Source organism: Notothenia rossii, assembly GCF_949606895.1.
Source record: "Notothenia rossii genome assembly, chromosome: 7".
NCBI classification, from domain to species: Eukaryota; Metazoa; Chordata; class Actinopteri; order Perciformes; family Nototheniidae; genus Notothenia; species Notothenia rossii.
The window spans coordinates 32,126,889-32,140,364 of NC_136905.1; the positions used below are offsets into that span (position 1 = coordinate 32,126,889).

Consider the following 13,476-nt stretch of genomic DNA (forward strand, 5'->3'; position numbering starts at 1 on the left):
AGTCACATGTCTACAGATGGTGTTTGATGTTGTATATGAGGAACATTTCATATTTTATTATTTGTTCTTCATTGCCTCATCAACAGTAAAGATCCAATAGTCGTAAAAACATGCCAGCTGTATAACTACACATGTTACCTTTCTGTTTATTATGCTCTGTGTTTCCAGTGAGCTGGTGTCCTCACTGAGCAGAGACTCAGTGGTGTCCAGCTCGGCACAGAGCCTGTCGGTGAGGGCCTGGTTCCGCTGCGTCCTCCAGCAGCACCTCCACAAGAACCCAGACGGTTCCGACAGCAGGACAGGTGACGCCTCTGAGCCTAGGATGTGATAAATACATAACCAACCATTGTCCACCAGGCAGGATTTCCTTGGACACAGTGTCTATGGAATAATTTGCATGTTATTCCATTCAGAAAGGTGTTTCCCAAACTGTAATGGTTAGGGAAGTAGATAAACTCTCTGGGTAGGGAAGGAAGTATCTGGCATTATGCTAAATAATGTATGACATTGGATTTACCTAGTTGATTTCTTTGCCCCCTAAATGATCATAACAAAACGCCAGATTGTAATGCTGCTTTACTCAAAGGCAAATCTTAACTTTCATAACCTCAACTCTACTCTGCTTGAAAAAGTGAACATCTTTGAGGAGAAAATGGTGGCTTGTTTTTATACCTGCTTGTTTCGTATTAGAGATGAGTTATGCATCATTATTGAAATACCCGGTGTGTACCTGCTCGTCTTCAGGCCGGGCCGCAGAGGAGCAGCTGTTGGAGCTGACCCGGCTGGTGCTGAGGCTTCCTGAGGTGGAGGGTCTTCTGCAGAGAGCCGGCCTGCAGCCCCCTGCCTCCAGGACAGAGCCCACTGCAGCCCTGGAGATATTTGTCAAGGTAAAACACAGAGTTCCTGAAAATGTATCAAAGATGTACACTTATCTTACACTGAACTGTTCAATTCAGAGCGTCTGACTCTCAAACTAGGACCTACTTCCCTGCTAGCAGCCAAGCCAATTCAAACTGCAATTCAGCATTACCTATATTATTTATACTTATGGACCACTGTATTTTAATACACATCATACATAAAATGTGCATAAATATTTTGGATTAAAACATTTCTTTAATTGACCAGTTTACTTTATCTTCTTTAGTTTTAATAAATATATTTTATTTTATTGTTTTATTGCACATTCTTATTTCAACTTTTTATGTTTATATACATATTTTATTTTGTTTTAAATAGAACAACTCACTCAAAATCAAATGTTCCCCGTTATATGGTTAAACTGTACACCCCAGCACGTGCACTCCGCTCTGCATCAGCCAAGCAGCTCGCTGCACCCGCACTGCGAGGGGGGCCCAAGTTCCCATCAGCAAAAACTCGTTGGTTTGCTATCCTGGCTCCAAAATGGTGGAATGAGCTCTCCATTGAAATCAGGGGAGCAGAAAGCTTACACATCTTCCGGCGCAGATTGAAAACTCATCTCTTTCGACTCCTCTTCGAGCCATAGAATTATTAACAAAGCACTTATATACTAATAAAGGGCTGGCTTATCTAAAGCCAGTTGAGTAGCACTTGAAATGTTTTATCTCTATGAAACCTGATGTACTTATGTTTCGGTTTTCTTCAAGTTTGTATCTTGTTGGTCGAATGCACTTATTGTAAGTCGCTTTGGATAAAAGCGTCAGCTAAATGCAATGTGATGTGATGTATATAGATCAAGTATTCGATTAAGGTGAATACTGACTCCCAAAAGAACCATTGTATATAAATTACTTAACCAGTGTAACTAAACTCTTGCAGAAAACGTTGTTTATCTGAAATTGATGAGGTACTTTACTCATGTCTGCACTATATTCGATGAATGCGTACAGTCTGCATTTACCTGTAGTTATTCCCATGTTTGTATTCCCTCCTCTCTCCCAGGCTGTAGGGGGGGTGTACAGTGGTCTGCAGGTCCTGTCTGAGCGCTCAGCCATGGTGACCAGAGCCCTGGACTACATTGGTGACATCATGAAGCACATCAAACCCTCTCTGGTCAGCAAGAGTCAGGAGGGGCTGCAGCTGGCCTACTGGGCTGTCGGTAGGAGAACCGCATCCCGTTCATATATCACTACAGCAAACAGTATTTATTCTACTCTAAAGTCTTTTTACATTCTATCATCTTGGTCCATCTCACATGTACATCTTAATTCCTGCGTTTACTTGCATTATTTAACTTTCTACTCTCTTTTTTTCTGAAGTGTATTGTATGTTGGACAGGTGGGACTGAAGTTTTTCATTGCCCACACTGTAGCTTTTGTGCAAATGAGAATACAATCGTTGCATGTTGAAAATTGTTGAAGTGCTGTACCAAAATAAGTAAAAAGGGACTAATTTAAAGAACACTTTACAGAACACACACACACACACACACACACACACACACACACACACACACACACACACACACACACACACACACACACACACACACACACACACACACACACACACACACACACACACACACACACACACACACACACACACACACACACACACACACACACACACACACACACACACACAAGAGAATTGTTTAATCCTGGTGCATTCATAGGATAAATAAAACACTGGTTCTGATGGAGGCATTTAAAATACTTTAAACAATTGTATTAGATTTTTTTAATTTCAAAACGACATATCTTTTTAACAATGTGGCCTTTAGAAAAAATATAAAATATTTGATATGATGATCGTTCATAAACCTGTAAACTTTACAGACCCCCCTTTAAGATCCCCCTTCAAGATCCCCCCCTTAAGATTCACTTATTTTTATGGTAGACATTACTTCGGAAGCACTTTTTTTATTTCTCCAGTCTGAGTGCCAGACTAAGGAATCGCTACACTCCAGACTGACTGAATCTGCTTTGTGCCGTTTGACCCAGGCTGCATAGTGAAGCACTGGAGCCCCCTGCTGGCCACCTCTAAAGCCCAGCAGCTGCTGTTCAGAATAGTGGACGGGCTGCTGCTCCCCCACAACCTCACACAGCAGGACAAAGCGCTGAGGGACAGCCTGCCTCTGTATCTACAGGTCAGGACAAACATACGTAAAAACTGAATCAATGAAGCTGTTATAAGAACACTTTCCCTCTCATATCTCTCATTTGTTCCTTTAATCAATTCCCCTGCAGGGTCTGTCAGTGGCCTCCTGTGTGTCTCAGTCGCAGGGCGCCTACCTGAAGCAGCAGCTCCGCTCGGTCACCCGGAGATATCTGGACCACTTCCTCCCCGCCTCCCCCTCCATGGGCGTCATCTCCAACCACCCAGTGCTCCTCGGGGCCTGCGAGGCTAACCCTACCCCCCGAGGAGCGGCGCTGAGGAAGACCATCCTGGAGGTGCTCTGGTAGGTCGCTGGAACCAGGATGTTGGTTGGATCAAATTGATTATGGCAGCTTAGATGTATTTGTTTGACTACATTTGAATCCGTTGGCGACCTATGATTTATTGTTTTCCGCAATGTTTCTTTGACTATGCAATTCTTCCTCAAAACTAAATAAAACATTTTTTGGAAACGTCTCTCATTTCAGCATGAGCTTCCTGCAGTTTAAAGGTCACGCCCCCCCTCCACGACTGGCAGCAGTGCTGATGTTCCTGTTGGAGCTCCTGAGGAGAAACAGTGACTTAGACCCCGCCCTCCTCACTGTGCCCCTCCCCTCTCTGCTGCGCTGTGTGATGCTGGTCAACGAGCCACAGGGTAACTTCATTCATATACAAACAAAATAATCCATAGTTTATAAAGTGAAGAGTATTTTTTGGACATCACCTCCAACTCAATACTTTAAGTGCAATAAAACCTTTGCGAGTAAAGAGCAAATCCTTCATCATTACACCTGTGAGACAACCATAAACGTGTAGAAAAATGACATTTAAATCTGCTCTCTTCCCAATCCGCTATCCACAATGCCATGTTTTACACAAAAACTGAATGCTAGCTAATAGCACATTTCTACAAGCAAGCCAGAACAAAATCTGTCTGTATGAAGTTTAATTGGATTGCTCAGTTTGCCACATATCGTCAGATTTGGACGTTTCTTGTAACTTTAGCTGCTTGCTGAGAAAAGCACTTTTTTTTTTAAAGTGACATTGCTCTTGTAAACTTAACTGTTGCTCGCTAGACATAATATTTACTTACCGTAACAATATAAAGACATTCTTATCCTGTTCTGAATATTTTTCTTTAAAATAATACATTAATTATAATTACGAATTATTTAGTGATTAAAGAAAAGAGCCAATAACGATAACAAACTTAAACTATTACCTTCCCCTGATAATACCCATTCCTAATGTGAGCTACTGAAAGGACCAGGGGTCAGGAAATAATAAATGTCTGAGTCTTTAATAAGTTAGCCATTTTGAATAAACAGCAAATGTTAGTCATTTTTTCCCCTCAAGCTCTTCTAAAAGAAATGTGATTAAACCTGCATCTGCAGCTCCGTCACTTTGATACCAACTCAATAAATGCTGTAATTATAGTTCTTACCATCAGCGAGATGGTTGCAAACACGTCCTTAATGCTTACTATTCACATCAATCCTCACTTTTGGGGCAAATTATACAGAAACAAATAGTTTGTGTTTATAGTAATCACTGAATAAAAAGCTGTCTCATGATAAGTGTGTGTTTTCCCCGTGCAGTGAGGAAGACGAGCACAGACGCCTTACAGCTGGTGGTGGAGCGGTGTGCCGCTGCATCTACAGAGGGACCGAGTGACCAGATGATCACTGTCTTAGGGTAATTAACAATTATGATTAGCGATAAAAAAAAAACCGCACCTGTATTAGGGCTTGATGCACAACGCTGATACATTCACTTTAATCACTGAGTAACTATCTATATTACCTATGTTATCCTTCATGGTTTTCAATGTATAATCCCAACGCTCCCAGGTCGTTTGTGGGGGAGAACGAGGGGGTCTACGACAGGCAGGTATACAGTGTGCTGGAGACGGTGGCTGTGTTAGATCCCTCTGTGGTCCAAGCACTCATTCCCAACCTGTCTATCAGTCTGAGAAACACGGAGCACAAGAGAGGGCTGGGCAGGAACATCGCCTTGAGGTGAGCAAACGCTTTGAAACTATTTTTAAACAGCAAGCAGATGAGGAAGAGAGCTGGAGATATTCCGTATGCTTATTGAATTTGTCCACTAATATGAATGCTCTATGTGTTACAGGACTGCTTATAGGAAGCTGCTGTGCCTCCTTGGAGAGAGTGGGCAGGCAGAAATAACCAGCCTAGAAGCTGAATAAACTGCTTTCAGAACAAGGACCAGCTCCACTCCCTGTCGCCATCCACAAGAACAACGTGTTTTGTCAGACCAGACTACTTTTTGTATGAGCTGTACTTAAAGGGACACTTAACGCCAACAGCAAAATATGGATTTGTTTCTCTTTCCTGTAATGTAGTTTGACTTTTTTCTAACAAACTTCACCCGCCAATTGAATCACTGTGCTAAAGGAAGCTAAGCGCTACTGCCATTTCACCTAGCGCGCTGACTAGCATTGTAGGTGTAGCTAGCTCAGCGCGCACACTTCCTTCTGTGCAATTATTTGAAAAGCAGTTTAAATTCCGTAAAAACAAAAAATAATCTATGTGTAACTGCTCACAACAATGTCTTTGGATTCTCTTGCGTAATTGGTAATGATTTCTGAAACACACACAGGAATGATTTAAATATAACTAAAGGTAAGAGTGTATTTTTGAAATGTCCCTTTAAACAATCCCATATCAACTGTAGGCTACTTGAAGGGACAGTAATCCACAGCATAAAAAGTCAAATGTCTCCTATTACCCTAGTACAGTTTCATGTAAGGACTATTTTATATTTACTTAATTTCACCCGCCAACTGTATCATTGTGCAGAAAGAAAGAAGTAAGCTAAATTATAATGCCATTTCACCCAGCGCGCTAAACTAGCTAACGTTTTAGATGTAGCTAGTTTAGTGTGCAAGTCTAAGGATTATGTCGAGTAACTGGGTAAAGATTCCTGAAAAACATTGCTGTTGAGTTCTTAAATGTATTTTTGGCCATTTGACACTTAAAGTAATAAGAAACATATGTATGTTTGATCATTGGGTGCCCTGTAGTTAAGAGTGTCCATTTATGCATGAGCCTCCAATCATAGAATGTAAGCATAATATCACCAGTTTGTATATAATGTACATGTTGTAAAATAGTTGCAGCTCTGCATTTTGGCAGATGCGTTTATTAATTAATGAAATAAAATATGACAATAAAAATGAATATGCTCACATGTCCAGATTTTCATTTCAGCTCTAAAGTAAGAAAGGAACAGACTATTTGTGCTATACCGTCAGGTGCTGGATCTGTCTCCACGTGGCTGGCACTCTGAATTATAGATCTGATGACAGTAGTGGGCGAGCCCAAAGTGTTCAGCAGCAACACAAAAAAAAAAAAGTAGAGGAGTACTGTTTGTTCTCTCGCCTTTTCTGAGTCGCAGCAATCTCTTGCATTCCGGCTTTAGTTTGCACCTAATCACATGAAATCTAACTCAACTGTCTCCCACAATCACAGTCCCATTTCCTCTCATTGCTCGTCATTTTCCAACCTCATCAAACAGCTCTTTGCATTCCAGTGGTACCAGAAGTTGTTAGAAAGGCACTAGAAGTGATGCTTTAAATGAGTGTGCTCGGTAATTCACCATCTTCCCATCATAGCTATTAACAGACAACATTCCAGATAAATGTACATAGCTTCTTTTATTTTGAAAATGTGCCATACTGTATATTCTTTGAGACATGTTGTTTTGGACAGGAGAGGGAAGTGCAGAGATATTGTCTTTCCTTTGGTCAAAGTAGATTTGCACACTGGAGTGATATTATAATATAATATACACACTTTTTTGGAGTATATTCCATAGATATTCTCTTAATGATGACAGGCATTCATTTGATAATAAACAGTCTTCGGTCCTGAGCAAACTCACACTCACTTACATTTTTAAATAACATACACACATCCAGAAGTGTATGGAAGCCCTGAGAGGCAAATGAGAGAAATTGTGGTTATTTATTATAATTTTTTGGTTGATAATTAAAATGGGATTTAAAGGTTTTGCCTGGATGATCTTTCTTTTTTGTTGCTTAATTGTATTATTTGATAAACAGGTGGGGAAAATGATTCAACAGTTGTTTTTTGTAGTACAGGGGTAAATGTTGAGCCAAATGTTGTTGTTTTTTTTAATTTAGGGGTTGTTCTTAAGTCTTGAAGAGGAGAGTAAACAATTTACGTCAGATGTTTTTTTTCACTTGCCTTTCAGGGCTGCCGTAGTCTATTCTAAATTCAAATCAAGTAATTATTACCTGATTTGAGTTTTAAAATGGTTATTTATGCTTTTATGTGGGCTTCAGCTTCAAGCTCTTAACACTTGCCGATCGTATCTTTAATTTCAAAGTACATGCGAGTCAATGAGATAACAAGCTTTGTTTTTTATATTGTTTTTAGGCCACCAAAGTGATTATAGCGGTCTGATGAAATGATACAGAGATTTTAGCTAGAGACGCTCCTACAGCCCTTTAATAGGTCACATACAGGTCAGTGTCTTTGACTTCAAGTGGACCATTGATCAACGCATTCATATCCCACAAGTCTCTATTTGGTAATGGGATTTATTTTCAGGGAATTATAATCCCTCAAGAATATTTTTTTTTACCTTGCTTCACTGGGCATCATGAGTGGTGCCTCAGTTTTAGGGGAAAGAACAACAGATATGCTATAAAATTGTGACAGCGGTTTGTTAGTGAGTTTCCTCGAAGCTTGCAGAATAACATGGCTCTTGAAGTCAAGTTATTAGATTTGGATCTTCCCTCGTGTGACAGAGAGGGCAGGTTCCGGAAAGATAGCAAAGATCCGGTACGTTTGCAAATACTGACGGTCCAGAGTTTGTGTTGAGGCTCCTTCATTCTCTGGTTAGTTCATGTGTTTGTGTTCTTTGACGTTTGGTCCTCAGAGGATTAAACAGCACCTATCCTGTGATGGGGTACTTGTAGAGTCTGTAGGTTTGGGCAGGTGAAGTAAGGAGCAGGTAGGAAACACGTCGCTATCCCGTTTGAGGCGAATGGCAGTGTTGGCCCGTAGAAAACCTCCTCCTTCCCATCCGAGCTCAGATCCAGCACCTGCAGAGGAAACTTGTTAAAGGCCATGTAATGCATCTAACACAGGTGTTTTTTAACATGTAGTTTAGATATCACCAGAATAAAAATAAATAATTTTTTTTAAAGTTTCGTCATAATTAAATGACATATACGTTAAAAACCGATGTTGGTTCCGAAGTTTGCCGAGTACGCCCCCGATCACTCCCGAACGAGCGGTGACGTCACACGTGGCAAACATTGCCATTTGATCAAATCAGTCCAAATGGCAAGCAACGCGATAACTTCAGACAGCGACAGCGACAGCGATCATTCAAGCTCAGATTCAGTGGGTTATCTGGATTCAGTTACAGAAGTAGAGAGTGAACCAGCTAGCCTTTCACTTCAAGGCATTTTGCCTTATAAGTACGAGCCTCCTGCCCAGCAATCGAACAACGAGGCAGAAACTTGTGAAAGAGAAGCGGATTCCGCAGCCGGCGAGACTCGAGTCGGCAATACTGAATGGTAAATTCTGTTTTATTTAGTTTGACCTGCACTAAATGTCGATCTTAATTTGTCATCTGTTCCTCACACGTCCGGCAGATATTGTTTTGTTTTTTAATGTTATGTACAATATTCAGGTGTACATGTCAATGCTGTGAAAGCATGCCCACTGCAGATGAATGTGTATGCTGCAGAGAGATCTGGCAGGTGATGGAACAAATAGACAGTTTGCAACCTACTGACCAGATAGCAGAGTCCTGCATCGGGTCGGGTATCCGCGGGGACCCGCAAAAAAGGTGATTTGCGGGTGGTATTTTTTCAAATGCTTTTTTCCGGGTTCACTTCTGGGTAAAACAAAGATGATGCGGGTCCGGTTGCGGGTGTTGCATAATAAATATATTTAAACAATAATAATTTAGTTTAATGTTTAAATCCTCAGACCTCTCCTCCGCGGTACCGAGCATAATCATAACCTCTGCAGTGCATCTATCTGCTGCTGAGCGCACCACATTCTGAATGGCTGAGGTGAAGCTCTCTATAGCGGAGAATACAGCATTTTCAATAACTCTTCCTCAAGAGCAAAATCCAACGTCTGGGAGGCTTTTGGTGTCATCCTAGATGGAGAAAATAAACAACATCCCAGGCTTTTTGAGCCATATATGCAACTGCGTGTGTTAATAATTGCACGTTGTCACTGCTTATATGCGGGTTCGGGTCGGGTTGCGGATCATGTGCCGGCGGGTCGGGTCGGGTTGCGGGACTAATTGGCAATATGTGCGGGTAGCGGGGCGGGTTCGGTACTGCACGTCACGGGTGCGGGGCGGGAGCGGGTCTTGAAAATCAGACCCGTGCAGGACTCTGCCAGATAGAAGACACCGACGAGAAACCAAGGTGCATTATTAGCCACCCAGGCTTTAGAGAAGGCTGTCTCAGTGTTTGGACACTGAAAATAGCGTATCTTCAATACAAACAACAACACAGAGCAGTTGATGGCCCACTACACCAGTAAGTAAATATTGATTGACCCAACTGCCTATTGCAGCTTTGCTTTCATATAATACTTTTAGTCGCTACAGATATGGTACACTTTTAAAGATACCATTAAACTCTTTCAAGCAGTCAAAAACAGCTTGGCTTTTATTTTTTCTGTGTATGCAAGTTCAATGTATGCTTGAGAAAAGAAACAACTACACATGTGAGGAAATATATAAGAGGTCTATGATTCTGTCAAGCAGTCATGTATAACCTCATATTTATTTTGTACAAGTAAAATACAAATATCATGTTATAAGCCAATTTGTAACCATTGCTACATAATAGTAGGCTACTACATAACATTTTATTTTTCTCCAAATATATTTATAATCTGTATACTTTTTTTTCATTAGGAAGTATCGATATACAGCTTATCGACAGTTTGTACGTTGGTGCTGGGGTGTAGGCCTACTCGGCCCAAAAATCAGAGTCCCGCTGCATGTGCTGTAACCGAGATACGGAAGACTTACCCTGAGCCGGGAGGCCGCTATCAGGGATTTCAATGGCCAAATCTGTAATTTGACATAAATCATGCAGCTGAACTGGTTAAAATGGTTTCGCATGATGTAAATAATTTACAAAGTACATCATTTACAATATTATTTTTCCAAAGAAACATGTAAATATAACAACATTTTCCAAATCACAAATTTGTAAGATTGTATTAATTTACTGTTTGATAAATAAAAAAGGGTTCTTTTGTTAATTTTTCACTTGTAACATTTTATCTTTATTGCAGTGTACATTAGTCTATTTTGGTATATGTGCGAGCCCACAAATAATTAAAAGTGGTAAAAATAATAAAGATATTCAGACGTAATTCATTTTTGGCCTTACTTATTTCACTTCAACTTTTATATATTTCAGTCACTAGGCAAGTTCACTGTACTCTGGTGACATTTAGCTCAAGCTGGCATAACACCTGTAGTAACTTAATTCTGACCCGAGTTTTGTGCACAATCTTCCAGCACCCATGATCAATGTTTATAGCAATCAGGAAACATTCACAGCTCACAACTACACATCGCTTCCCCATCATGAATTGTTAGATAAAAAAAGTTTAGCGAGGTCCGGTTACACATATGTTGAGCGAAAATAGCGGAAGGATACAAAACAAACAATCCAGACGAGGCTGGTGTTTGCCACGTGTGACGTCACACAGCTGGGTTAATGGCTGGCAAGCTTTTCGCTACCGGAACGGAATAACACGGGAAAGTGGCACACATTTCATGTTATTTGGGGGGTATTTATGGAAAGAATCATTGATGTTGATATGTCAAATGAAACAGTGGAAAGTGATGAAGCGATTTATTAACACAGAATAACTTTTATTTTGGACATTACATGGACTTTAAGTAATATTTGCTTATCCTCTCAGACTACCTCCAAGGATTTATGATTTAGTTACTCCCAAATATCTTAAGATATAGATGTTAAAAAAGCTTCTGCCACATCATAAAAACACAAAAATCGTAATGTTTTTGATATTATTTTTCTATCAAGCGACACTAATGAGCAGGAAAAGCACACAAGTCCAATCGCTTGTAACCATTACATTTTAGCCATCTTCAACTCTACAGTCACATTTTTGGTAACTGAAGGGTTTTCTATTTCTAGAAAACGCTTTCTTATTTGCTCGGTTGTGTGTGCTAAACTTTTTTTTTGAATTACTATATACAGCTATACTCTTTTATTGTACATCATAACACACAAGGAGAAGGGTCTAACATTTAAAATATGAAAGGGTGGAGGAAAATCCACTGCTTGAATCTATAATTATTGGGGTGCATTTCAGCATCCTGTAGTAGAAATTAGTGTTACAGAGACAGACATTAACACAAATTATCCTGACGACAAAAAATGCACTTGCAAAAACTTGATTCCCCATTTACCAGACATTTATTTTCTTTGTTTGCCTCTCAAGGCTTCCATAGAGCCCTGTAGTGTCTAATTCAATTAATACTTTCTCATTGTTGTTTAACGTCACTATGAAAAGCATATATTCAATAGAATACCTGAATTCTCTTTATCTGATAAACTGATAATAATTGTTATAAGCCTTATCTCTCACCTGAATGCATGCCAGAGGCTCGTTGGTCCAAATTGAGTATCCTCCCACAACATAGATCCTGTCATTGTGGACGGCTACTCCGGACTCGTTTTGACCTGGGGAGAGACGACACAATGCTTCACGAACAGGGAGAGGACATCCTGACAATTTGACCCCCCAGTCCCCCCCGGGATGCAGAGAGATAAAGATGGGGCAAGGACAAGAGTATACGGAGCTCCTGTTCTTTTTCCCTGTGACTTTGTCTTAAACTTTGACAGATATGAGGACAGAACAAAAGAGGAAAGTTATACAGAAGGAGAGAAGGAGAAAGTCGCTCTACCTCTCTACAACAACTATTTCTGCCACCATACACTCCCAACTCACCAACTGCCTCACTGACATTTTTCTGAAACTAAACTAATCATTTGTATTGGCCCAAACTCACTAACCCGCTCTACCCATGACATCTCTCTAAACATCATCCTGCAGCTTCTCCCTCCCTCTGGGACTCCCTCCCCAGTCACATCCAAAAGACCAACACTCTTGAATCCTTCAAAAAGAATCGCTCAAAACTCACTCATTCACTCTTAACATTTCTAATCATCAACCCCTAAACTTTAAACCATGCAGAAACATTAAATGAGAGCATATGTTTACATCCTGCAGTATCTGCACCACAGATTGTGTGTGTAGTGAAAGTGGCACAGCCCTCTTCCACCAGCCTGGAGGCTATAGATGCAGTATGCCCAAGGGTCCAACTCAAGGATGTGTTTTCAGTGTATATCATCCTACCTCCTACTCACAACAAGCGGGGCGTTGTGTGCAATCTAATGAGAGGAGAGGACCTACTGTATGTTTCTAAGCATCACATACTGTGCAATGTACATCATGAACAGTGTATGTATTGGAATTAGAAAAAATATATACTGTATTTGAGATGAATACGCATTTGTTTATCCCCTTAAACCGTCTCTGTACCATTGTGTTTCATGAGTATATCAGCTGCAATCAAATGAAAAGACATACGTATTACGTATTAGGATTTTCACATTCAAAAGTGAATTAGTCTACTTCCTCAGGACTGTGTGTTTGGTTTTCTCAGATTTGATTGACAGTGGCATGGTGACATAAAGCTGCCAACTCAAATCAGTGTATAGTTTTACAGGATTCGGATTCTTCTGATCAGTATTTCCTTATTGCTGAACCAATTGAAAGTACTATCTATTCTACAGTAATACGTTTGCATGCTTACTAAGGGTAAGCCTATATAAACTATATAAGTGAAGTCCATTTACCATTTACCATGGCTGTCTGTTGTGTGATGAAGTAATCCAACATTTCAAAGTGAAGCATTGTGGTTACTTTAATCACAGAAAATATATCAAATGTATGATTTTATAATCTGAAACAATATCCAAAGAATTATAATACATTTTTATTTCGGAAATTCTGATTTTTACTCTAACAATAGCGCCATCATAGTTTTATCGCATTTATATTTCAATTCCTGTGTGTTATCTTGGGAGTTCAGGGTCTCAATGAATTGGTCCTTCTCCTCTGCTGCTTCAAAGCATTAGTTGTACTCTTCTTAGATGATCGAACAAAAATATACATAGTCCATGTTGGTGCTAAGCTAAGCCTCCTGAATACAGCTTCATATTAAGCATGAAAGTGGTATTAATCTTCTCCTGTAACTCTCTAGCAAAAAAGTAAACAAGCGTAGGTTAAACTGTTCCTTTACATGAGTCTTACCGAA

The 13,476-nt window shown here is 40.1% G+C and overlaps 2 protein-coding genes across 12 annotated transcripts in view; one reads left to right on the forward strand and one right to left on the reverse strand.

Annotated features, from left to right (window-relative positions):
- The window catches only part of mms22l (MMS22-like, DNA repair protein), a 47,409-nt gene extending 41,116 nt beyond the window's left edge, over positions 1–6,293 (forward strand). For all 4 annotated transcript variants that reach the window (XM_079641468.1, XM_079641466.1, XM_079641469.1 and 1 more), the window contains exons 18-26: positions 169–302; positions 745–887; positions 1,924–2,080; positions 2,928–3,073; positions 3,174–3,385; positions 3,570–3,736; positions 4,680–4,776; positions 4,932–5,099; positions 5,215–6,293. In XM_079641468.1, the coding sequence (XP_079497594.1) occupies positions 169–302; positions 745–887; positions 1,924–2,080; positions 2,928–3,073; positions 3,174–3,385; positions 3,570–3,736; positions 4,680–4,776; positions 4,932–5,099; positions 5,215–5,290 (1,300 nt within the window). In that variant the 3' untranslated portion in view covers positions 5,291–6,293. The remainder of the gene's footprint in view (positions 1–168; positions 303–744; positions 888–1,923; positions 2,081–2,927; positions 3,074–3,173; positions 3,386–3,569; positions 3,737–4,679; positions 4,777–4,931; positions 5,100–5,214) is intronic.
- A 450-nt stretch (positions 6,294–6,743) lies between these two features.
- klhl32 (kelch-like family member 32) overlaps positions 6,744–13,476 on the reverse strand; it is a 52,771-nt gene continuing 46,038 nt past the window's right edge. For all 8 annotated transcript variants that reach the window (XM_079694666.1, XM_079694665.1, XM_079694663.1 and 5 more), the window contains 2 exons: positions 11,742–11,836; positions 6,744–8,176 (listed from right to left, as the gene is read on the reverse strand). In XM_079694666.1, coding sequence (XP_079550792.1) covers positions 8,015–8,176; positions 11,742–11,836 — 257 coding nt within the window. In that variant the 3' untranslated portion in view covers positions 6,744–8,014. The remainder of the gene's footprint in view (positions 8,177–11,741; positions 11,837–13,476) is intronic.